This window comes from Heterocephalus glaber, unplaced genomic scaffold (genome assembly GCF_053883595.1).
Source record: "Heterocephalus glaber isolate CG9 unplaced genomic scaffold, H.glaber_assembly_v1.0 deba00001538, whole genome shotgun sequence".
Taxonomy (NCBI): domain Eukaryota; kingdom Metazoa; phylum Chordata; class Mammalia; order Rodentia; family Bathyergidae; genus Heterocephalus; species Heterocephalus glaber.
The window spans coordinates 40,655,402-40,678,927 of NW_028258333.1; the positions used below are offsets into that span (position 1 = coordinate 40,655,402).

Genomic DNA, 23,526 nt, shown 5'->3' on the forward strand with positions numbered 1-23,526 from the left:
CTTACAGAGGAGGCATTCAAACTTTTTCCTATATTCTTACATTGAGAAATATCTCTGATGTATATATCAGAGAGGTACGTTAATAACTTGTCTAAATAGATACTATAGAGATTTTAGAAATACTATATTATGAACCAAAGGTACTTAAAGAGATTCTATCTGGTATTCTCTATTCTTTTCAGATCTTTGCTAAGTTCTGGAAGATGATTATAAAAACTTCAAAGTTTTTATAATGGTACATAATTAACTTGTATTTCCTATAAATTCCATACAATGTATCCATATTCAATCAGTAAATTATGTTGAAAAAATATCATTTATGGAAATTCCATTAAAGTTTTCTGAAATATAACTTCACAGAGATGTTACTTAAAATTGGTAGCTTTCAAATGATAGCAATCTTTAAAAACACTTTAAGAATAGATACATTGAAGGATGTCTGCAAAATATAGGAAGTTTGTATGTGTGCTTCTTCTACTGGCTAACACTTAATGAGCACTTAGCATGTGTCAGACGCTGTGCTGAATGTACAGTCTAAAAAATTATCTTGCTCCATCTGCACAGCAAACTCAAGGCAGGTAGACTCATTTTTGAAGGAAAAAATAAAGTTTTGGGAAGCAGAAAATGTGCTCCAAGGAAGAGAGCTGAGACTGGAACTCAAGTGATGTGATCCTGGTGATGGATTCAGCACTGTTGTTTTGCCATTGGGATATTTAGGTACATTGGGTGAATGGTCACAAGTACGTGTGGATGGTGTCTGGCTCTTTCAAACTGTCTTGCTAGGGGGGCGCTGTCTGACACTGCAAATCCTCACTGGCTCCACTACACCTTTGATTGCGAATCATTGTAGGATATATGGGTGTCATTTCCGGGTTCAAAATTTGTGTTTGATTGACAATGTACCCAGCTTTGCTTCTAAATTATCTTAGTTTTTTACATGAATTTGAACTTGATAAATGCTCCATAAAACAAAATGTCAATGTCTTAAAATGTTGCCCAGAAATAGCTCTGGTCTATACATTAGTAGTCATCCTTTTGTTGAGGGTTTATTATTCAGATAAGGTCAGATATGTTCAAGGTGGTATGGTTGTGCCTAGAATTTATTCAAATAATTTACATATAGGTTGCTGCTTTTTAGTTCTTAAAATTTGGAAAAAATTTACTTTTGTCTTGGAAAAATATTAAATGCGTATTTCTATACTTTTCTAGTTTTGGAAAACCAAATTGTTGACTACTAATTATGTGTTCTTAATATCAATCCTACAATCCTACTCAGGAACTTGAAATCTCAACAAGTAACAGCAAGCAGAAAATATTAGTCCGTGGTTTCATTGATACATCATTTAATGAAGGATGAGCCACAGCTCCCTTTGGAATAAAAGAATCTCAGAGGCAAGAGAGAGCTAGGTGATAGGAACCAGAAGAGTGTTGATAAAAGTCAGAAATGTCTATCAGGATATTCACCTGTCAGTCACCAACCTGACTGGATTAAGGGACTCCTGGAGAGGTGATTGGATCATGGGAGTGCTATACCCGTCAGTGGATCGACACACTAATGTTCATAGTAGAAGGCGCTGTTGGGACTCAGGACCTCGTTGGTTCACTGGGGTTGTTCCTTTGGAAGGTATGAGTATATCTTATGCTGATGCTCTTCCCTTCTCCCATTTCTGACCATGAAGTAAGTAGCTCTGCTTCACTACACCTTCTACCATAATGTTCCTGCTATAGGAGCCAGGCAATAATGGACCGAAACTTTTAAAACCAGGAGCCAAAAAAACTCTCCTCCTTTAATTTATGGGTCCCAGGTATTTTGTTCCAGTAACAGAAAAACTGACTAATACATCACCCAGGGGTTGAGCTTTGATACCTTTCCTAGCAAATAAGAAGGTGCAAGGCACCACACATCTTTTTCAAACTCCAATGGTGAGCCTGAAAATGTTCTTGTGGTTCCATGAGTTCCTAGCAGTCAGACTCTGATTCCTCCAGAGTCATCAAGCAATGTGCCAGAGTTATGTTCTCCTTGCTGTCACTGAATATTACACAGCTTGTCTTTGTAGAGAATGAATCCCACCATTCTACCAGCAACTAATTTGGTTTGAATCAGTAAAGGAGATACATACAAATCTTCATTGATCAAGAAAAACCACACCAGTCTCCACTTAGATTTTACCAGATAATACTGTTTGGTTAGATGTCATCCTCCCCATTGTACAGTTGGTCAAAACAAGTGTAAATTCAGCTCTTAGCTGTGAATTCCTGTCTTTCTTTTTCCATTTTAATCTGTTTGTTCCTATAAATCAGTTGAAAATTTCTGCCTTCATGGAATGGGCCTCAGAACAGTGTGATTCCTTCACACCTGTCTGATTATAACTATCTCCCTTCTATAGGTTTAGATGCTGGTACCCAGGTGACCATATCTGAAAGAAGCTTAAAGGGATTTAGTTTCTAGTTTTTTAAAAAGATAAGACCTTGATATTTTACATGAAATTTGAGATTAAAACGTTTGAGAACGACAACCAACAATTCCATTTTTCTTGGAGATCTGAGACTTTTCCAAGGTGAGGTGATTATACCTATAAGCTACTGAATAACAAAAGCCCCAAGTGGCTATTGAGGTCAGCATGGTATTGTACAGCTGCCCACATGGCATAGAAAACATAATTGGCAAAGAATGGATTCCTCAAAGGACTCCCTCAGGTTTCAAATGCTGACCACTTTACACTTACAGCCAACAAGCATTTGCAGAATGGTTACTCTGTATTATGATAGGCACTGGGAATACAAATGTGAACCAACAACTCCTGCTCACTGGGAATTGGCACTGGAAGGATCAGACAAATAGGCAATAGGAGAGAGACAACAGAGAGGTGAGTGTTAAGACAGGCAGTTCATACAGGATACCATCAAATGGAGATAGGGAGCCATGTTGGCCAGTTTGGACTTGTGGGTGTGTGTCTATGTTAGGTAGTATGTAGGGACAACGCCCCATTGCAATTATATTTAAGTTGCAATGTAAAGATAAATTGCAGTTACTCCAATACTTGAGGAGGGGAAAAGGAAGATGAGAACTGTGTAGACTGAGGGGATAGAACTAAAAAATGTATTATCTGGAAAACACAAGTAGCTGGAGGCTCTGGGTTCCATTCTAATCATTTGCATTGTGGCATTTATACTAATTTTTGAAAGGCATGTTCTATAACAAGAAGTACTTGGATAAAGGCCACATCCTTCTTTAATCATGAACTATGAATTTGGGAGGTAAATTATATTATTATGGAATGGAAAGTTCAGATTTTTCATATTCTTTAAGAAGTAGGAATACTGTGAAATTTTATACACTTAAGTATGCTATAATCCCAGTTAAGTGTCTATTCACTGTTCTCAATACTTAAATAGCTTTATCTTCAGGAAAATTCTTTGAGGTTGATTATTTTAATATTTTATTATCAATAGTTTTTAAAAATAAGGGAAACTTGAATAATAGCTTACTAGTTTTCCATTTAATCTGGCAAATTAACCTTTTTTTTGCTTAAATTCTTTTATTGGTACATTTTAGGTATACAATACATTTACATTTATCACTGGGTACTTGTACCTGTACATGATGTATCTTGGTTCTTATTTTTTCCCCATTCCTTGTCCTCCCTTCACCCCCTCCACCCTTCCCTATTAACAATGCAAATTAACTTTAAAAAAGATTTTTGCCTTTATCAGGACCTTCATATTATAATCACTTTCCATCTCAGCTTTTCCTCTTTCAAATGCTTCCACAGCTAACCTATCAATCAGAGTTTAACTGTTCTGTGAATGCTGATCTGAGAGGCAGTAAAAGTAGACAATTAAAAATCCTTGCTTGTTGTGTTTTTTTCTCCAATTATTTCTTGTTTTAGACTTAGGAAGGTGACTTTGAGTTGACTTTATGTCTGGACAAGATTATTTGTCTGTGGTTAATTTATGAGGTAAGCCAAACCTATAAAGTTACTCTGAGCATAAATATGTAACCGGGCAGAGAACTGACCGTGCCAGCTGATTTCTGACAGATGGAATCACTGTATTTATTTGTCATACTGTTTCATTTCTGATATTACAACTGTCACTTCTAAGTATTTATAGAAAATTAACAGGGCATCTCATGATTTAGTGTACATGATTAGACAACATGGCAATGATTCAGAGAAGTCTAATGTATTGCCTTGAGTTGCATCTAAATGGAGGAGAAAACAAGAAGGAAAACACAACAAAAAATGGTACAACTTACTTGCTTGGTGCTCGATCTTGCAAATTAGTCAATGCAGCAAAGTTGTTTCGTACAGTTCGGAGGCTGGCCAAGACCTACAACAAAAATGAATTCTTTAGACTTCTTGAATTGGTACCATTTTAAATGCAATTAAAATGATTTTTTAAAGAGAAAACTATCTAGAGGTAGTTCATGGATATTCTTTGTTTTTGTCAAGGTTATCTGAATTGCGAGTTATAAAAAGTTGTCAGGGTGTTATTTCCTATATAAAATGCTACTGCTCTGCGCACTTCGTCTGGCACACAGAAGATATTCAGTAAAAATTTGAATAAGTGAATACATAGATACAATACATCCACACATGTGACAAAGCAGGACATGTAGATGCCGCCACCTCTGATAGCACCTTACTGTTTAAGGTTCAAGTTGGAACTGGAAAGTGCGCAGAGAATGAAAGTGAGACTGAGAACAAAGTTATAAGAACCTAAGGCCCCTCACTTCCTCCTAGAATAGCCAAATTTCCCCAAAGCGGAACTCACATTGGGTGAGAACTCACATATAGGTGATCTTGGTGTCAACCAACATTCTAAGTTGATCTAAAGCACAGAAATCAAATGTCCTGATAGGTACTACATAATGAGCCAGACTGCCTGGCTCTGTTATATGTTAAATGTATAAAATCAGATAAATTACAGAACCTCTCTGTACTTCAGTTTCCTCCCATGTAAACGTGGAGTGGTATCTACCTCACAGAACTGTTGTGAGGGTTATATGAAATGGCAGGCTGGGAGCCAAGAACAGTGCCTGGTAAGCAGGAAGTACTGAATGACTGCAGGGCCACTATGGTAATATTCATTTGGTTAGGGATCTGGCACGAACATGAAGAATTTACTTAATGTCTAGCACTAAAACAAGCTGGCTCCCAAATTTCTAATTGCTCCAAGGGTTCCAGAACTGTTTCTAAAGTTTTTTCATCTAAGACAGATCCAGAATAAAGTCAGTCTCTATTTTCTTCTAAGAAAAAAATGTCTCTTTTTTGGCGGGGGGAAACTGATATTAATCCAAGCAAGTCAAAGGGAGCTGTTTATTCTTTGCAACAGTGACCTATAGCATTTCCCTGAGTAAGTTGGTGATGTTTCTGAAAGAACCAATCATGATTAGCTCAGTCACTGGAAAAACCGGGCTCATTATCGCCTAGAAAAAAAATCACAGCTCTGAAAGGTCATGCTGCCTATGATGGAGTAGAGTATTTGAATAGCTAACAGCTAACTTCAGAACATGGCGTCTTCTAAGAGGCATGAAATCTTGAATGATGCAGAAACAAATTGGATAAATGACCCACGCAGGCTTACTTTATGATTTAAGTAGTGAATACCAAACACACTAATAAAACATTCTACGTAAGATTATAGCACCAGCGAATTTATCCCTTATCTAGGCAAAAATTTTAACCTCAGAATTCTGAGGATTATATTATTTTACATGGTTTTTAAGTTCACTACATTTGACAGTGGTAAACGTAAATAGTATTACAGTAATTCATGTTCTATGCTCATTTCAAAGAAAATTAATTCTTGAAAGAAAATAGTTTTATGAAAGAAATATTTTCCATAGAGCCATTTTCCTCTATTATAATACTAAAGATACCGAATTATTTTGTTTTGTTCTTTAATGTAATTTTATGTATTTTTAAATAATCCATGCCCTATCATTTTTAAGAATTTAAACAGAAAAGAAGGCTATCAAGCAAAAAGTCTCTACTTTGATAATTAAGACAAAATCAAAATGATTGTTACTTCTGAGAATAGGCAGATTGATAAGCTGGAGGGGACATTTACACAGCATTAAAATCTGTTCTACTTTGTAAATTGTTCACTGAAGTATTGTTATTTTTGTTCACATAGTCACTATCTATATTCTGTTATATACATGAAATATTTTGAAATGAAAAGTGAGAAAGGAAATCTCTTTCCTGTCCTTCCTTCAGGGATTCAACTACTGTCCCCAGCCACCTGACCTTTAGGTCGTCCCTTAAAGTTTGGTTTTACAAACACTTCTACAGTAAGTAAACTTGAAGACATAACATTCCTGAGGTGTGCAATCTTAGGTCACTTTTTTTTTGTACTGGGAAAAACAGTATTTTATACATTTTAGATTATGTGTTAATGATCATTCTCTGCACTATGACCAATGTGATATTTGAAGAAATATTAAGAACAGTTTCAGACTCATCTTTTAAGAGGTGTTGCCCTGGGCCTGGCTGATTGAATCCGGAGCTTTTAAAAAATTTAACAAATATCACTGTGTTTGCCTTTCAAGGGCCCCCTTGCATTTGCAGGGCACAAAAAGCAGGCAACTGCTGCTCTAGGAGGAGAGGAGAAATGGAAACTGTTATATTGGACCTCCCAAGTTAAGGTTGAATTATTCTTTACTTTTGCTCCAGGGTGGCTCTCACTCCCCTGAATTAATTCAGCCCTCTAAGAGTTGTAGTCAGAGCTTTACTGCTCAATTTTCATCACCCCTTAATTTTTGTTAACCAACGAGGTCCCTGAGATTTCTTCCACATAGCCCAGTGGTAGAAACTGAGGTCATTTCTTTCTCTTTTATACCTCCAAGTAAAAGTGTAAATTGGTCAAGGTAAAAAATAGCTTGGAATGATGAAAAAAAAATACTATATAGCTATACCTCAGGAAAGAAATACTGATGGTGATACAGAAAAGTTTTGGACAGAGATGGCTCACATACTAGCCTTTTAAATTAACCAACAGAATTCATTGTAATCAGCAGAAAAGTGTGGGCTTCATAGAAAAGCTAACAATAACTGGACATAATAATAACCTAGAAAGAAACGTTTTGATTTTTTTAATGACATATACACTTTGTGCCACTAGGTGGGGGTAAAACACAAGACATGAGATGCAAGGTTGGGCGAGGGAGAATTGTAAGGTGAAAGAATTCTTAATATGGGTTTTACTTTCAGAAAAAAACACTGCAATCAAGTTAGAATTATTTACAAGACAAAAAGGTCATTTTGATTGAAAAACAAACATCATCCCATATGAAATTGTTCTTGTATGTCAAAGTTATTGACAATTTCATCTCATTTAATCTATCAAGAATTCATCTAACATCTAAAAGGATGCTAGTTGTAATTTATATCAATGAAAGCTAAAGAACAGCCCTCACTCAAAGGCAAGTGAAATGAGGTAATCATCTTCTACCATTGCCTAATGGAGAGGCCTGATGGTTTCATCAAACTTGAGGATTTTGATGAGGCCATAAGATCCCTGCTGCTGGGTGAAACTGAAAGAGACAACCAGGGGTGTTTTTAATAAATATTGGTAATGAGGCTGGGGATTTCACTCAGTGGTGCTGTGCCTGCCTCGCAAGCGCAAGGTCCTGAGTTCAATCCCTGGTCTAATTACCAATGGAGTAGTAATGTTCTGTAGTGTTCATAACTACAACATTTTTTGTTCTAAAGGTATCTCACGTACAGTACATAGTTTAAAGGCAAACTTACGCAGTTATTCCTACCCTGTATTCTCCAGTCAGCCATATCTCCTTAATCTGAATGATGTAAGGAAGTGCCTAGGGATCCAGGATAATATTTTGGTGGGCTTTTCCTTCATCAAAGATTCCACTTCTCTTAGCATTACACACTTCCAGATGAGAACTCTAGCTGACTTAGAGAGATTTACAAGGGAGCCATAATCACAAACAATATGACTAGGACCAGAGGCAGCTGATTACAGAGAAGGGGTTCTGACATTTCAGCAGTGCTGTGCATCCTTAGTGCTCTTCAGCCCCAAAGTGTCATAGTCATGGGAGGACATGGATAATGGCCAACTGGCATGGCATAGCTCAGGGCAGTAGGGTTTCTCCGTGCACCCAGCCTTTGAGCCTAAAGAGACGTTCATACCAAAAGATTTCAACACAAACATCAGAGACTATTACTAAATTGAAATATACAAATTGCAGCTGACACTTTTTCTAGGGATCAAGGGTATTCTGCTTCCCTTGTAGGTGAAAGCATGGAAAATTGGAGGTAGAAAAGAGTTTAGGTTACTAGCCTAAATTTTTAACTCTGATGGTGTTTTTGATATTAGACTAAAACATGGAGGGATATTGTAAGATCCTTTCTGAAACTTAGGTCTACCTAAGAAGGTTTAGGTTTCAGCTGTAGATAACAGGGTGGGATATATCTCTGTACCATGTTCTGAATTCTATTGTAATGTAGGATTTTATTCTCCTTGTTTCACAGGAAACCATGATTTGGAAAGATACTTTCATGTTTTAGAGAAATAGATTCTGAAGAGGAAAAAGATGAAGCTGGGATTGGGAAAAGATCTTTTACCACTTTAGACAGTGGGTGGCTATTTTAGGAGTCATAAGAAAGATAATGCATAAAAAATAAACCTAATTGGATGTAAAGTAAAGGTCAACAGTAGCTAATTTGGGAATTTGGAATTATGGGAAATTTTCTTTCTCCTGCTTATATTTATTTTTCTAAACTTTTTATGCAATAAGATTTTATTTTGAGAGCAGTGTGGTTTTCTCACCAAAATTACTGTGAAACTCTGAAGCCGAAAGCATGGTAGGAAAAAAAATTTAGTTCTTTGGCCTATTTGCTAAACTTTTCTCCTGAGTGACTTGGCTAAAATCAGCAGTTTTTTGTACATTGGTAAAAGTAATTTTTGAATGTCAGATCGACTGATGTTGGTATTACTCTTCAACTGACACATTGTGCTTTCAATATTTTAATATTTTAGTATTGTAATATTTAGAATTAAGTGGTAAGTGTTTTATCTTGTATTACCAAAAAAGTTTCAGAGTTGATGGTTAGGGCAACAGTGTATGCTAGTGAGCCCGACAGGGCTTATGAAAAGGCCACAGGCAAACGGATATTAACTTGGTCTTCTGTCTTACCTGGTCCCTCAAGGATTTTCTATCGGTGCTAAAATTGCTCAGGATTTAACATTATTTTTTTTTCATATTCTAGTGGAACTTTCCAGATCTTATACTCAAGTAGAAGCCCATTTGTGAAAAGTATGATGAAGCCACTGGGGGAATGACTACTGTACCTTCTCCTAGATGAACTTCACTAATCATAAGTGAAGTCTTCTGAGACTTTTAGGATTATTTCAGCCATAAGATATGTCTACATATTACACAGAGTTGGTTTATATTCAAAGTTCCAATTTCAAGGATATTATGTATACATTTTTAAAATTAAAGAGCTTATTAACATAATATACATGTGAACTTACCAGTATACTAAAATTTAATTAGCTTTTGGAGATTATAGGTACATTAGAGAAGATGTTTAATTATGTAAATGATTATATTTCTTTAAAATTTAAAAGCACTGATGGCAGAGACCAAGTTGAATTTATTAACCTATTTGTTGGTGATAAGTAAAAATTACTCATAGAAGACAAAGTATTATATACAGAAGTTTTTCAATTTTTATAGTATATTTAGATACATTTTTTAGGGCTGGGGATTTAGCTCAGTGGTTCTGCCGCCTGCCTCACAAGCGCAAGGTCCCAAGTTGGATCCCCAATACCAAAAAAAAAAAAACCAAGACAAAGTATCGTAGGTACATTTTTTATAATGTGTTAAGAGTTTAAAAGTAAAAAATACCTATCTGAATGAATTTGAATTAGAGTGACTGATTCTATACATTGCGATGATTATCTCTCTCTCTCTCTCTCTCTCTCTATTTTTTTGGTACTGGGGATCGAACTTGGGTCCTTGCACTTGTGGGGCAGGCGGCAGAACCACTGAGCTAAATCCCCAGCCCAATTATCAATATATTTTTGCCTCATTGTTTTCTGTTCATCGCCTAGCTCTTAGACAGGAAATTGTAAGTTCTCAAGAATAATCAATTAAAAATACTTAGTTTTATAAATATGATTAAAATACCTATTTTTTGGCATCCAGATATAGGAAGAAATCATGATTTCTAGCAAAATCTTAAGCAATCAAGGTATTAACTATCTGAAAGGGAGGGTGAGCATATTCTATTTTTAATTGCCTGTCTTAATTTAGAAAATTTCTGTTAGCATAATATTGCTTATGGATTGATTAAAATTTTGGTCTTAATTATAGCCATAAAAAATTTAAAAGTAGAGTTAACATCCAAATACTATCATTCATTTTTAAAAATGATATCTATGCTATTTTAGAGATAAAATCTATATGATTAAACCAATAATTATAATTTATTATTACACATTACGTTTTTTTAGAAACTTTCCTGAGCATTTAAAAGCTGGTATTATGTCAGCTTTGTAAAAATGTTATGAGGCAGGTAATCAGAATTGTCATTTAATAGAGGAGGAGACCAGACCTGGAAAAGTTCAGTGACTTACTCAAAGCCATAATGGTTGCCCGAGGTACTATATCTATTTATGACATAACTCTGATTGTAATTCTTATAACTTCTTAGGATTATTTATATTTCAATATTTAGCATTTTTAAATGTCAATGTTGACTTTAAGGCTTCATTGTTACCCAGGTTAAATCAGGTTTATTCCATTCTGTACCTGGTTGTCTACACCAGGGCTCTCAACTTTAACACTACACACTGTAAATGGACTAAGGCCTTTGAAAAATGCAAATGCATGGGTCTGACCCCCAAGTTTTTGGGTTTAATTGATCAGAAGTCTTGTCACTGGGATAAGAGTAGTGGAGGTGAATCTCATGTATAGCTAGAGTTGAAACACACTGGTCTATACTAAGAACATCCAGTAATTCATACTTTTATATGTTCCAAAACCCTTTAGGTTATTTTATCACCTTTTTGCTTCTGCATTGTGTGGTTAAAATGTTTTCACAGTATGTATACCTAAAAGGAATAAGCATAAACATGCTACTCAGCTAAATCTTTGTACAAATAACACATGTACAAATGAGTAAATAAGGTATCAGATGAAATTGGATTATTAAATTTTAAGCACGAATCATGTACCTAATTATACTAAATGTAATTTAATCCATGATATAGCCTTCTGCCTCTTGTGTTTATGTCAGTTAAGGAAATTTGGACCCATTTAATTCCTATATCCTTTAGCTTACTTGCCATTTGAAGCAAACACACACTTTGAGTTGACAGGGATATACAAAACAGGTTTATAAAGGCAAAATCATATTCTCTAGCACTGCCTTTGAATTACTAGATGAGGAACACAATTCATATTTTTAGTTGCATTTGATTTAAAATTAAATTAAGCACTAGAACAAACCCCAAATTTAATTTCACCGTCTGTGAGAAGGCTGCCCACTCGCCAAGCTGTGCTTACCTGAGCAAATGGAGTCACAATCAAGTCATCTCCATGTCTGAAAAATAAACCAAATCCTGTGTTAGAAGACACCAATAAATCTGAAAATCCTTTTGATTACTATTAAATGGCAAGCTCCATTTTCATAAATCCCCATAGAGAATTACAGTAGTTCCATCCTTATGCTTTTGCATATGTCCTTCCTAGACACTAGGTTAAAAATGTGTCTTCCACCATGTAAACCATTGTCCAGCTCTCCGAGTAAAAAGAAAAAGAATCTCCTTGATCATCTAGCAATGTCACAGTTGCTTTTTAGGCACACAGGACATGCATTCGCAGAAATAAAATTCCAGCACTGAGGCCTGAGTTTTCCTCTTGGCCTTGTATTGCAGGTATTAGTAAGGGGTGCAGTGGAAGAAACCAGCTGCTGTAGTGGCTTCTGTGAAAGGACCCTGGGCCATCTAACACTTGAAGGTGATCAGCATCAAGTGTTCCACACCATCATGTGTAAGTCTCTTACACGGGCCAGGAACTGTAGATGACATAGGACTGCATCATAAAGTAATTAAAAACTCCGAGAAACTTTTCAACTGACTCATGTCCCAGCCACTGTAGTTATGGGGGAATGTTATCCTGGGTGTGCTGTTGCTACAGCAATCTCAGCTACCCCACACCTAGGATACAGGAGCAAGGTGTCAGCATGACGTGTCTTAGAGGCACAGGGAAAGGCAAGAATAGTTGTGCAGCATTCTTAGAGGAAAATGAGAAACCAGGGCTCAGGGTACTTTTTCAGTATTTTTTTTTTTTTAGTATAACTCATTAGTAGGAAGGATTTCCCACATCTCCGTAGACTATTATGTGATCGAGCTAGCCAATGCTCTTTAATCAAGCAGGTATAGTTTTTGTGCACAGAAAAGTTTCCTGGACATAACCCTCATGGAGAACAGTGCTACTGAATTGTCTGCTCATTTACAAATATCTGAAAAGGACCTAAGTGGCCTAAAACAGCATTCATGAAGCACCCCATAGCTCAAAGGGCATGTAGACAATGTTCAAAGTGGATCATTGCTTATAATGAGACCAGTTCTTATGGGGGCCATCAGATCATACAGAGAAAGGGTAGAAAACAGAAGCAGAAAAAGGTAAAAATATACACTTCAAAAGAAGCAGATATTATTTTGCAAGCTACTAATTCCAGAATTATATTTACCAAGGTACACCTGTTATTTGTAGTGATTATTCATAGACTTCCAGGAAGGTTGGACATCATATTTTATGAGCATTTTGTAGAGGAGCTAGTTGAAATTCAGAAAGGTCTGAAAGCTAACAAATGGCAGAGCCAGGATGTCAATCAAAAAATCTCTTCTGAGGGCAATCCTAGCAAAATGGCTGTGAGAGGGGTCTGGGGTATTGAAGTGGTAAGGAAACCAATGCCCCAGAGGGACCAAGCAAGAAGAGATGACGCTGAGGGGGCAGAATGACTGGAGTAAGAAAGAACATGGTGCATCTGAGCAGCTACCATGAGTAGCTCAAAGATTCTAGAAAATTCCATGCATAGCAGGAAATGCAAGAATAGAGGTTGGTATCAAGCCAGGAAGCAGTTCATGGAGCTTCTGTGCAATGTGTGAAAGAAATGGGTTTTACTCTGATGAAAGCTTGAGTTACAATTCCAGCCCTGCCACATTCTTAGTGTGTAAATTGTGCAAATTATTAAGCCTCTCATTCTCTTGATCTCATGAGGAAAGGGAGTCAATAGTGTATACATAGAGTATGGTTTGGGGATCAAATTAATAATGTAAAGTACAGAGAATGTACTCAGTATGCAATTAATGTTCAATAAACATCAGCTATAGTAATAATTATTAGTAGTAAGGATTTTAATATCCCAATGCCTTTTGCTTTCCTATGCAGCTAGGAATTGCAAAGATTCAAGAGAATCAATACTCAGTTAAGACAAGTTTAGATGACTCCTTGAGCCATTGTGTCAGACTGTAAGGGATTGACGGCTTTGTAGTGGTAAAAGTGGAAGCTAGGAAAGTTAAGTTTTAAGGACAGAGGAATTGGGGCACCAAACTAAATCAGTGGTAACAGAGAGTAAAGGTGACAACATTAAGGATTTTTTAAAACAAGTTATGAAAAATGCAATCATATACAAAAGTAAGGAGAATGCTATGTTATGTGCATTTTAAGCAAAATATCAGTAATTTTTATAACAATGCTGCAGTGTAGGTGGTACTATTTCCATTTTACAGATAAGAAAATTGAGACATTGCTGAGAGCCCCCCAGCTTGCGGGACCACCTTCTATTACTTCAACTAGCTGCATGCTGCATGAGAAGGACTCTAGGAGACTCTGAAGCCACGCAATGGGCAGAGAAGCTGAGCCGGTCCCAGGACCCAGAAGGAAGCTCCCCCGCCACCATCCCATGCTCCTAGGGCAGAGAAGGTGAGCCACACGGGTGCTAGAAGCACCCCTCCCAGTGGAAATGAGAAGATATGTAAACAAGCCTCAAAAACAGACTTCTGGATCACCTACAGCAACCCCAAAGGGAAACAAGATGGAACAATCTGAAACTCAACCACCTGGACTCTCTGAACTGGCAACAAAAGAGGATCTGGGAAAAATGAAATCAGAAATAATTACTCAGATAACAGCAAAGACTGTGCTCATGGTGCAAGACACGATTAATAAATCTAGAGAGGACACAGATAAATAAGTAGAGGATCTGAGGAACATGATGGAATCCCAACATAGGAAACAAGGAATCCATAAAACAGATACAAACAGATTTCGAGGAGATTAAAAACTCCATAGAAAGTCTGCACAGCAGAATGAACCAATGTGAGGATAGACTTTCAGATTTAGAAGATAAGATTGCAATTAGTGACCAGGAAAAGAAAAATTGCTTTAAAATTGTAAGGGAACATGAGAAATCAATCCAGCAGCTGCTAGATAATGCAAAGAAGAATAACATAAGACTGATTGGAGTCAATGAAGAAAGAGGAGAGAGTGCAGATGACATAAAAAAACTATTCACAGAAGTGATGGCAGAAAACTTCCCAAGCAGGGGGAAAGAACTTGACATACAGATGAGTGAGGCATATAGGACTCCAGCTAGCTTTGATAAAAAAGAAACTACACATAGGCATATAATAGATAGGATTCCAGAAATCCAACAGAAGAACAAAATTCTACAAGCAGTGAGAGAAAAGTAACAAATCACATACAAAGGAAAGCCCATCAGAATTACAGCAGACTTCTCAATGCAAACCCTCAAGGCAAGAAGAGCTTGGAGTGATGTATTTCAAGCCCTAAAGGAAAACAGCCTCCAATCCAGATTGATGTACCCTGCAAAACTATCTTTCAAAATTAATGCAGAAATAAGATACTTTCATGATAAAGAGCACCTCAGGAACTTCATGAATACCAAACCAGCACTCCAAAAAATTTTAGACAATGCCCTAGGAAAAGACAATGAGGATCACAACCCCAGGAAACCCAGCAGAATGAATTCATTGGGTGTGACAAATTAAACCCAAAGGGGGAGAATCCAATAGAAAGAAAAAGTCATGACAAGGCTTTTAAAACTTTTAACTTCATCTCCCTAATGAGGGTATAATTCAGTCTTGTTATTGTACTGATTAGTATTTTTCTGATTCTAGAGTTGCACACCTTTCCTTGTGCTATATTGGCTATTTATCATCCTCTTATGTCTACTTTTTAATTGGGTTGTCTATTAATGAGCTGTAAGAGTTCTTTATATATTCTGGTCATAGGTTATATGCATTGTAAATATGGTCTGTTTAAGGACTACTTTGCATTTTAATGATGTCATTTAAAGTTCTAAATTTTGATGGAATCTCATTTATCAGTTTTTTTCTTTCATACATCATGTTTTTTGTATCCTAGGTAGTTCTTGCCTACCCTAAATTCATAAATATTTTCCCTTATACTTTCTCCTTAAAGTTTTATACTTTTAGGTTTTCCTATTTAGGTTCATAGATCCCTTCAAGTTATTTTTATGTATGGAAATAAAAGGTTGAGGTTAATTTTTTATATACAGATACCAGGTGTTCTAGTGCCATCTGCTGAAAACACTATCTCTTCCTCCGCTCTTGAATTGAGTTTATATTCTATAAAATGCTAATGTTAAATAATCTTTCAAAACTCAGTGGACCATGTATGTGTGGTTCTATTTCTAGATTCTACGTTTTTTTCCAATGATCTATATGTCTTTCCTTACACCAACACTGTCTTGATTACTGTAGCTTTAGAGGAAGTCTTACAATTAGGTACTAAACATCTTCCAACACTGTTTTTTTTCTTTTTTTTTCTTTTTTTAACTTAGGTCCTTTGCACATCTACATAACTTTTAAATTTCAATATTCAATTCTTCATTTATAGCAAATATACACAGACCTGAATTTTTATATATACCTTGTGTTTTCTAATCCTGCTAAATTCAAATACAAGTTCTAGGGGCTCCTAGAGATTTCTTAGTATTTTCTCTGTAGATAATCATTTCATCTACATGTAAAGATTTTGCTTCTACCTTGCCAATCCTATCCTAATTGTGTCATTTTATTGCCAGACTATTTTTGTTGGGCCTTGGTTTCAAAGTTTAATGGACAGATAAAGAATAAGCATATCTGCCCTTGTTCCCCACTTTAAGGAGAAAGCATTGTACCTTCTCCATTCATAGAAGGCATTCTCACTGGAAGTATGGAGTATGTGTCTTTAATTTGTTGAGAAGTTCTGTTCTACTTCTAGTCACCTGATAGCTTTTACCATGAACAGCTGTAGAATTTAGTCCAATACTTTTTCTCCAACTAGTGACAGGATCATATGGCTTTTTCCTTTCCTCTGTTAAAATGATGACTTTTGGGGGTGGATCTTCCAATGCTGAACCAACACTGCCATCCCTATAATAAAACCACTTTCTACATACTGCCAGATCTGACTTCTAAGAGTTTGTTTTGTTAAACAAATTTCTATCTATGTTCATACTGTTTTTTTCTATTACCTTTATCCAGTTTTAGGATTAGCACAAGGTTGATTTCCTAAAATGAGGGGAGAAGTGTTCCTTCTTTTTTCTGCTTTAATTGTTTGATATAATTTATCAGTTAAAATGTATATGAGCCTGCTGTTGTCATATAGGTAGGTTTTCAAGCTAGGAATATACTTTCTTTAATAGGTGCTATTCAAATTTTATATTTCCTCCAGAGTTAGTTTCATTAATTTGTCTTCCAAGGTACTTCTTAGAAGTTGTCAAATTTATTTCAAAAAGTATTTTTGTAATATGCTTTCTATATCCTTTTAAATTCTGTAAAATCTGTGGTAATGTCTCCTACATCTTGCTACTGTAATTTAAAAAATTTATAATTAATATTGTGTAATAGGAAGAAAAAGTCTATAGGAGCAGGGGAAATGGGAGGGGTAGGGGAAAGGAAAAAAGGGAAAAGAAAAAATATGAGAAAAGGAAAAAAATGGAAACAAAGTCTTTGAAAATAGGGAAAGGTGGAGGGGGTGAAGCGAGGGCAGGGGAATGGGGAAGAAAAATAAGAACAAAGATATTCATGTAATGGTACAAGATCCCAATGATGAATGTAACTGTATTTTATACCTAAAATGTGCCAATAAACTTAATGGAAAAAAAAAAAGAAAATTGAGGCTCCACTTGGTTAAGAGCTTACACAGCTAGTTCACTGCACAGGCATACCTAGTGTGCCCCCCACTCCTATGATTTCACTGTCTGACTCTGACAGAACAGCCTTTAAAAATAGATTAGAACTAAGGCTCTAGAAAAATGACAGAAAACAGAGGAAAGTGATAAAATACAAGATTCTGGTCGAAAAGAAAGGTCAAAACTAAACGGCAAATTTCAGAAGGATGCCCAGGGCACCCAATCTACATTTCATTTGCCCATCATCCTGACCTTGTTTTCTGGGCTCAAGTATAGATGTGCAACTTTCCTTATATATTCATTTTGAAAAAGTTATCTGTCTCTCATAGGGCAAATGAGAAATGCTTGGAGATATTTCAGTTTCTAGAAAGCATAAATTCAAAATCCAGGGCTAAGCACTTTAGCATTTGATGACTTTTCACACACACACACGCACACCATCTTAAGAGTTCATGTGGAGCCAACCATTCTTGTGAGTAATGAACAGATCAGTAAATCTGCACAGTGTGTGTTGTTTCTACTTGGTTAAAAGTTCAAAAACCAAAGACAATTCCAACAGAATTATATAGTTATACTCAAGATACTTCACTGGTACCTAAGATATAATGTGTTATTTAAAAATCATTATTCCAGGGTGGGAGGTACATATAAAAGAGAAAAGACTGGCCATGTACTATATCTACTTAATTTGAGGATCAAATAAACTATTGTGGTAGCTAGGGTTGAGTGTCAGCCTAATGGGCTGTGGAAGCCCCTCAAGGGTGTGTCCACTGCACTTCTGGGAGGGTCACAGAGGCTTAGCCTTGGTGCCCATGTATGGTCCCTTGGCCCTTCTTCTTCAGCGCTATTCCCCTGCTCTGCTTCATAGCCGCCATGCACTCAGCAGTTTTGGTCCACCATGCCCTTGCCTTGGAGACAGCCATCCATGAGAAACTGAACCAAACTAAACTTTCCTCCAAAGATCCTGAATTCAATCCCTGGTACCAGAAAAAAAAAAAAAAAAAAAAAAAGGAAAAGAAAACTCAGAAGGTTAAAACTTTCCTCCTTTACGTTGTTGGTAATGGCTATTGTGTTCTAGAAATGGGAAAGTAACTAATATAGAGGTCTTTTCTTTTGTTTTATTGTTTAGAATTCCCTCACCTGACTACAAAGTTCATTTTCTAAGAACTAAGTTGTCTTGACCAAGGCAAAATGAAATTGATCCATAGAAATAAGTCTAATTTTTTATACGAATTACATTGGATTAAATCACTCAAAATTCAAAAGCATTTTACATTTCTTAAAACATTTAATTATTTCTTTAGTTGAATTTCACTCTCAAGCTTTGTAAAAAAAATTGGTAGGATATATAATATTTAAGATAATTTATTTAATGAGCTTTCTTGTCAAAGTATAAAGACAGCTATGATTTTAGTGAAGGAGATATGTCATTTTAAAAATTTCTTACAAATTGTTTCTGCCAAATATCTCTAGATTATCTCATTTCAGTAACTGTGAAATGATACCTAGAATTTGGGTGGCAGATGTTCTCTATAAGGGGTAGGTTATATCTTGTCTGTTTCTTTTCAAAAGTATGAAATGCTTAATTTATCTTTAAATATGTCTAATATACAATCTTAAAAATCTGTCTTCAAGTCAATATTTAAATAACTTTTTCTTTTCTTTGTCTTGTTTTTTGTTTTCGGTATCGGGGATCAAACTCAGGACCTTGCGCTTGTGAAGCAGGAGGCAGAACCACTGAGCTAAATCCCTGGCCCTTAAATAACTTTTTCTCAGATGTATTGTCACAGTGTAATGTACAAGTAAAATATATTTTTATTTGTGGTTAGGAGAAAATAAATGTAATATGAACATGTCTTTTAAGTGTGTCATATAATTTTTCTGATTTTTAGAAAAGGAATGACAATAAAGAACTCCCATTCTCTATACTTTTGCTATTCTGCCTCTACTTCTATGTCTCTTACTATCTTTCTTCCCTGTTCTCTCTGTAATAAGAAGCCAAAAACATAGACAAGAAGCCAAGAGGACTCCAAAAGCAATTCTTCTTACAGAGACCTCATGAGGACCCCTAAACTATTCACATACTATACTTAAATATGGAAAATCACATTGTCATCTTAAAAATATGTTCAATCACCAATGGCACCTGAGATAATTCCAGAAACAAGTTAGATCATGAAACTGTGAAACATCTTTTTTTTTGTTGGTTTCAGCATTGGGGGCAATTTGTAATATGTTATCACCATGTATTGTTTCTTACCAGATTTTACCAGAATTCTTTTAAAAATCCAAAGAACAGATATCCTATGAAATTATAAACACTGTAACGGCAATAATCATGACTAATTATAATTATTATAAACAATAGTGGTAATTAATATTTATCAAATTATTACAATGTTCCAAGCACTGTAAAAATACTTAACAATGATTATCTCTTATTAAATTCTTCTGTACAGGAAAAGAAGGCCCAAGAAGGTCACCAAATCACAGGCGCATGAAGTTATAGAGCCAGGATTCAGAGTCAGGTCATATGACTTCAGGGCTCTGCTCTTAAACAATATAAAATTCTTATCTAGAATACATTTATTAATGCCAAAACAATGCTTACTCTTTAGTATATTTTTAATTTCATGAAGATGATATTATAACAACAATAAATAGAAATTACACAGGAATGCAAAAATATCAAAATAACAAAATCAAAACAGTAAAACAACATATTACCAATAACTTACAAAATAAGCTAAGTACTCCTAATGATTTTCATGTCCTACAATCGTAAAATGACATAATAAAATAAAATAAAATTTGGTTTTTTAAATTAAGGTATATTGTGCTAGCTGAAAGTTAAATAACATTTGTCCATAACCAGGGTGAGATAAGCCCATATATATGTCACATATAACAAAGACAATGAGGATAGCATATTAATACAGAAGCATTAATATATAAATATCTATATATAAATTTATATATGTATATTATATATAATACGTGTGTTTGTAAAATCCTAAGGAAAGTTTGTGTGCTCTCGATCTTTTTTTTTTTTTTTTTCTGGTACTGGGGATTGAACTCAGGACCTTGCACTTGCTAGGCAGGCGGTGGAATCACTGAGCTAAATCCCCGGCTCAATCTTTTTTTTTTTTTTTTTGGTGCCAGGATCAAACTCGGGTCCTTGCGCTTGCGCAGCAGGCGGCGAAACCACTGAGCTAAATCTCTGGCCCTCGGGCTCAATCTTTTAACAGAAACATTTTGGCTTCCTGCCTTCCGTCTGCAGATGAGGGAGGAGAAAAGTACTACGTATGAGGGCGGGGGAACTACCATTTTTACTGACATTAAAATAATTTATTATATATATTTTTGCCTGTACTACTTTATGGGAAAATCCTTTAAAGAATACCTGCTCTGTAAATATTACATTCTAATCTATATTTCACATGATTAGAAAAATCTCACTTAACTTTAGAAAATGCTGTGATCTTAAATATTTTTAAGTTTTTAAAAATTCAAACAATTTGTCTTTTTTTTTTTTTTGGTACCGGGGATCGAACTCGGGTCCTTGCGCTTGCACAGCAGGCTGCGAAACCACTGAGCTAAATCCCCAGCTACAATTTGTCATATATTAACATTTTAATAATTAAGGAACAACTCAATAACAAGAAAGCAAATTATACTATTAAAGAATGAGCAGAGGACCTGAATAGACATTTCTCAAAATGACGTAGAAATGTCCAATGAGGTACATGAAAATGAGCTTAACCTAACTAATCATTCATGAAATGTAAACTTAAACCATAGCAAGATGTTACCACTTACCTGTAAGTATTACCTTTTTCCAAAAAGCAACAGATAAAAAATGTTAACAAGGATGTTAAAGACAGCCCTTGTACACTGGTGGTGGGAATATAAATATTAAAAAATACTGCACCACTATATGATTCAGCAATTCCATTTCTGGATATATTTCCAAAGAAAGTAAACTCAGAGTGCTGAAGAGATACCTACACTTTCATTTGATTGTAGCATTATTTAAAATAGTCAATATACGGAATAAACCTAAATGTCCATCAACAGATGAATAAAGAGAATGAAGTATGTATGTACACAATGGAGTGAGATTCAGCCTCACAAAAGAAGAAAGCTCTGATATTTGTGACAACAGGGATGAAGCTGGAATATATTATGCTTGGTGAAATAAGCCAGGCACAGAAAGACAAACGCCTCATCATCTCATATACATGTTTGTTTTAAAACAAAACAAAACAAAACAAGACGTGAAGTTACAGAAGAGGAGCGCAGAAGTGGGTCTGGGGTTGGAGTGTGAAAATATAAGTCAATCAATATAAACTTCCAGCTAAAAAAGAGGAGTAAACTCAAGAGATTTATAGTGGGGCTACTGACTCTTAACAATAATAAAGCAGAGTATACTTGAAAAATGCTAACAGTACTTTTAAATGTTCTCATCACAAAAAATATTAAGTATGTGACAGTGATGGATAAATTGATTTAATAATTTCACTATATATAAACATTACACTGAATTTAATTATATATACAATTTGTTATATGCCAATTAAAAAATAAAGAATTAAGGCTTGACCTGATCTTTGACCAGAAAAGAAATTCTTAAAACAAAAACCCATAATTTTTGGCTCATGTATGTTTTCACATTTCTGGTGCACACATATGCATTGACAATAAAACAAACAGAATTAGAATGTATTGTGAACACAAAAGTTCTCTAGTGTGCAACTGGAATCGTTATGTGTTATAAGATAAAAATTTTGGCTTCATATAGAAAATGCATGATGCCCATAAATGTGCTCCAATTTGTTAAGTTTTACAATGGCAAAGATAATGTACTCAAAATTATACAGTAACAATATCCAATTTTATCAATTTAAAAAGTGTGTAGCACAGTAGATATATTCAGCGAGCATATTAAGTTATATCATTTAATAATAATCAATATTGCTCTGGAAGTTTCCAGGAGTGCTGATGTCACAAATGATCCTCAGAGGCTTTGAGTCCTGATTTAAGTTGGAAAGGGCTGAGTATTCAGCAGCAGGCTTTCACAAGTACTCTCACTTTGTGTTCTAGGAACAAGCTCTTCTTTCAGCGTTTATCTTTCCCGACAAGCCTCTTTTTAATGTCAGGCATCCTGTTTTCTTGGGTTTTCTTCAGGATGGGTTCCTGGGTGGAAGATTAATGGGTAGCCAGAACAACTGCGTGAAAGGTCTACATGTGGTGGAAAAATTAAGTATCTAAAAAGGGCTTGATTAAATAGTGAGGAAACCAACATGTTTTATGAAAGCCTACTATGTGCCAGACACAGACTTCTACCAACACCAAGTATCTAATTCTGAGCATTCTGCACTAACAGATGTTTGTATCCCCACTCCCAAGACAAGAAATAACTCATTGATAGTCTCACCCTTGACAGATGGCAGAGATCAGTGGTTTCCTAATGCCAGCCTGAGACCTGGGGCTCACCCAAGAGAATAGGCATTGGTCTTTGTCAAAATGAGGGAAACACTTACCATGGAGTGAAGTGTTAAAAAAATTAACCATATTCCTTTGGGAAACTCTCTTTTATTCTGAGATTTTTGCTTTCTTTTTTTTAAAAAAACCCCAAACTACTATATTTTGGTGGGAATTTTCTTGTTAATGTCCTTTAACAGAAAAAGTAAATAAGTAGGAACCCTAGGTCTGTCTTGAGGTGGCTTTTGACATTTTCATGGGTCATGAAATTCCAAGGAATGGAAATGTGTGGTGTAGCTAGACTTGAACCTAGGCTTTCAAATACTGTTTTAATAATGCTGTTGTCTGGGTGCTAAAATGAATCCAAATATCCTACAGCCCCATGAAAGTAGTCTAGATTCTAGGTGATTACTCTCCAATAGAAATTTCTATAATCATGGAAATATTCTGTGTGGTCCAATATGCTATCAACCAGACACAAATGGACAAACAAAAAATAATACCAGCCAAGTAAACACGTCTGGTCTTGTTGGTTATAACAAATCCAAAACTCTTTCAAGCACCAAACAGGAATGGAATTTGAGGCATGGAAATGTGAGTTGTGTAAGCAGCCTTGATCTTCCTGCAGGTGAAACACATTTAAAATGTTTTGATTTTGGGATCATTCGTGGTATTTATAGGAGACTGTCATTCTCTGAACTGCTTAATGATTTTCTGTCAGTTACATAGCAATCTTTCCCATTTGTAGAAGGGCTACTGGCTGTTTGTTCTCTTTCTGCTTTTAACTGTCTGCTTCTAATGAGAGGGTTTCAGGCTGTCTAGTATTTAGGGTCAGCAA

At 35.5% G+C, this 23,526-nt stretch overlaps 1 protein-coding gene across 3 annotated transcripts in view; it reads right to left on the bottom strand.

Moving 5' to 3' along the window:
* Positions 1 to 23,526, bottom strand: part of LOC101715566 (3',5'-cyclic-AMP phosphodiesterase 4D) — a 276,516-nt gene that overhangs the window by 182,111 nt on the left and 70,879 nt on the right. For all 3 annotated transcript variants that reach the window (XM_021261384.2, XM_087189422.1, XM_087189420.1), the window contains exons 3-4: positions 11,543 to 11,579; positions 4,259 to 4,332 (exon numbers count right to left, since the gene is read on the bottom strand). In XM_021261384.2, coding sequence (XP_021117043.1) covers positions 4,259 to 4,332; positions 11,543 to 11,579 — 111 coding nt within the window. The remainder of the gene's footprint in view (positions 1 to 4,258; positions 4,333 to 11,542; positions 11,580 to 23,526) is intronic.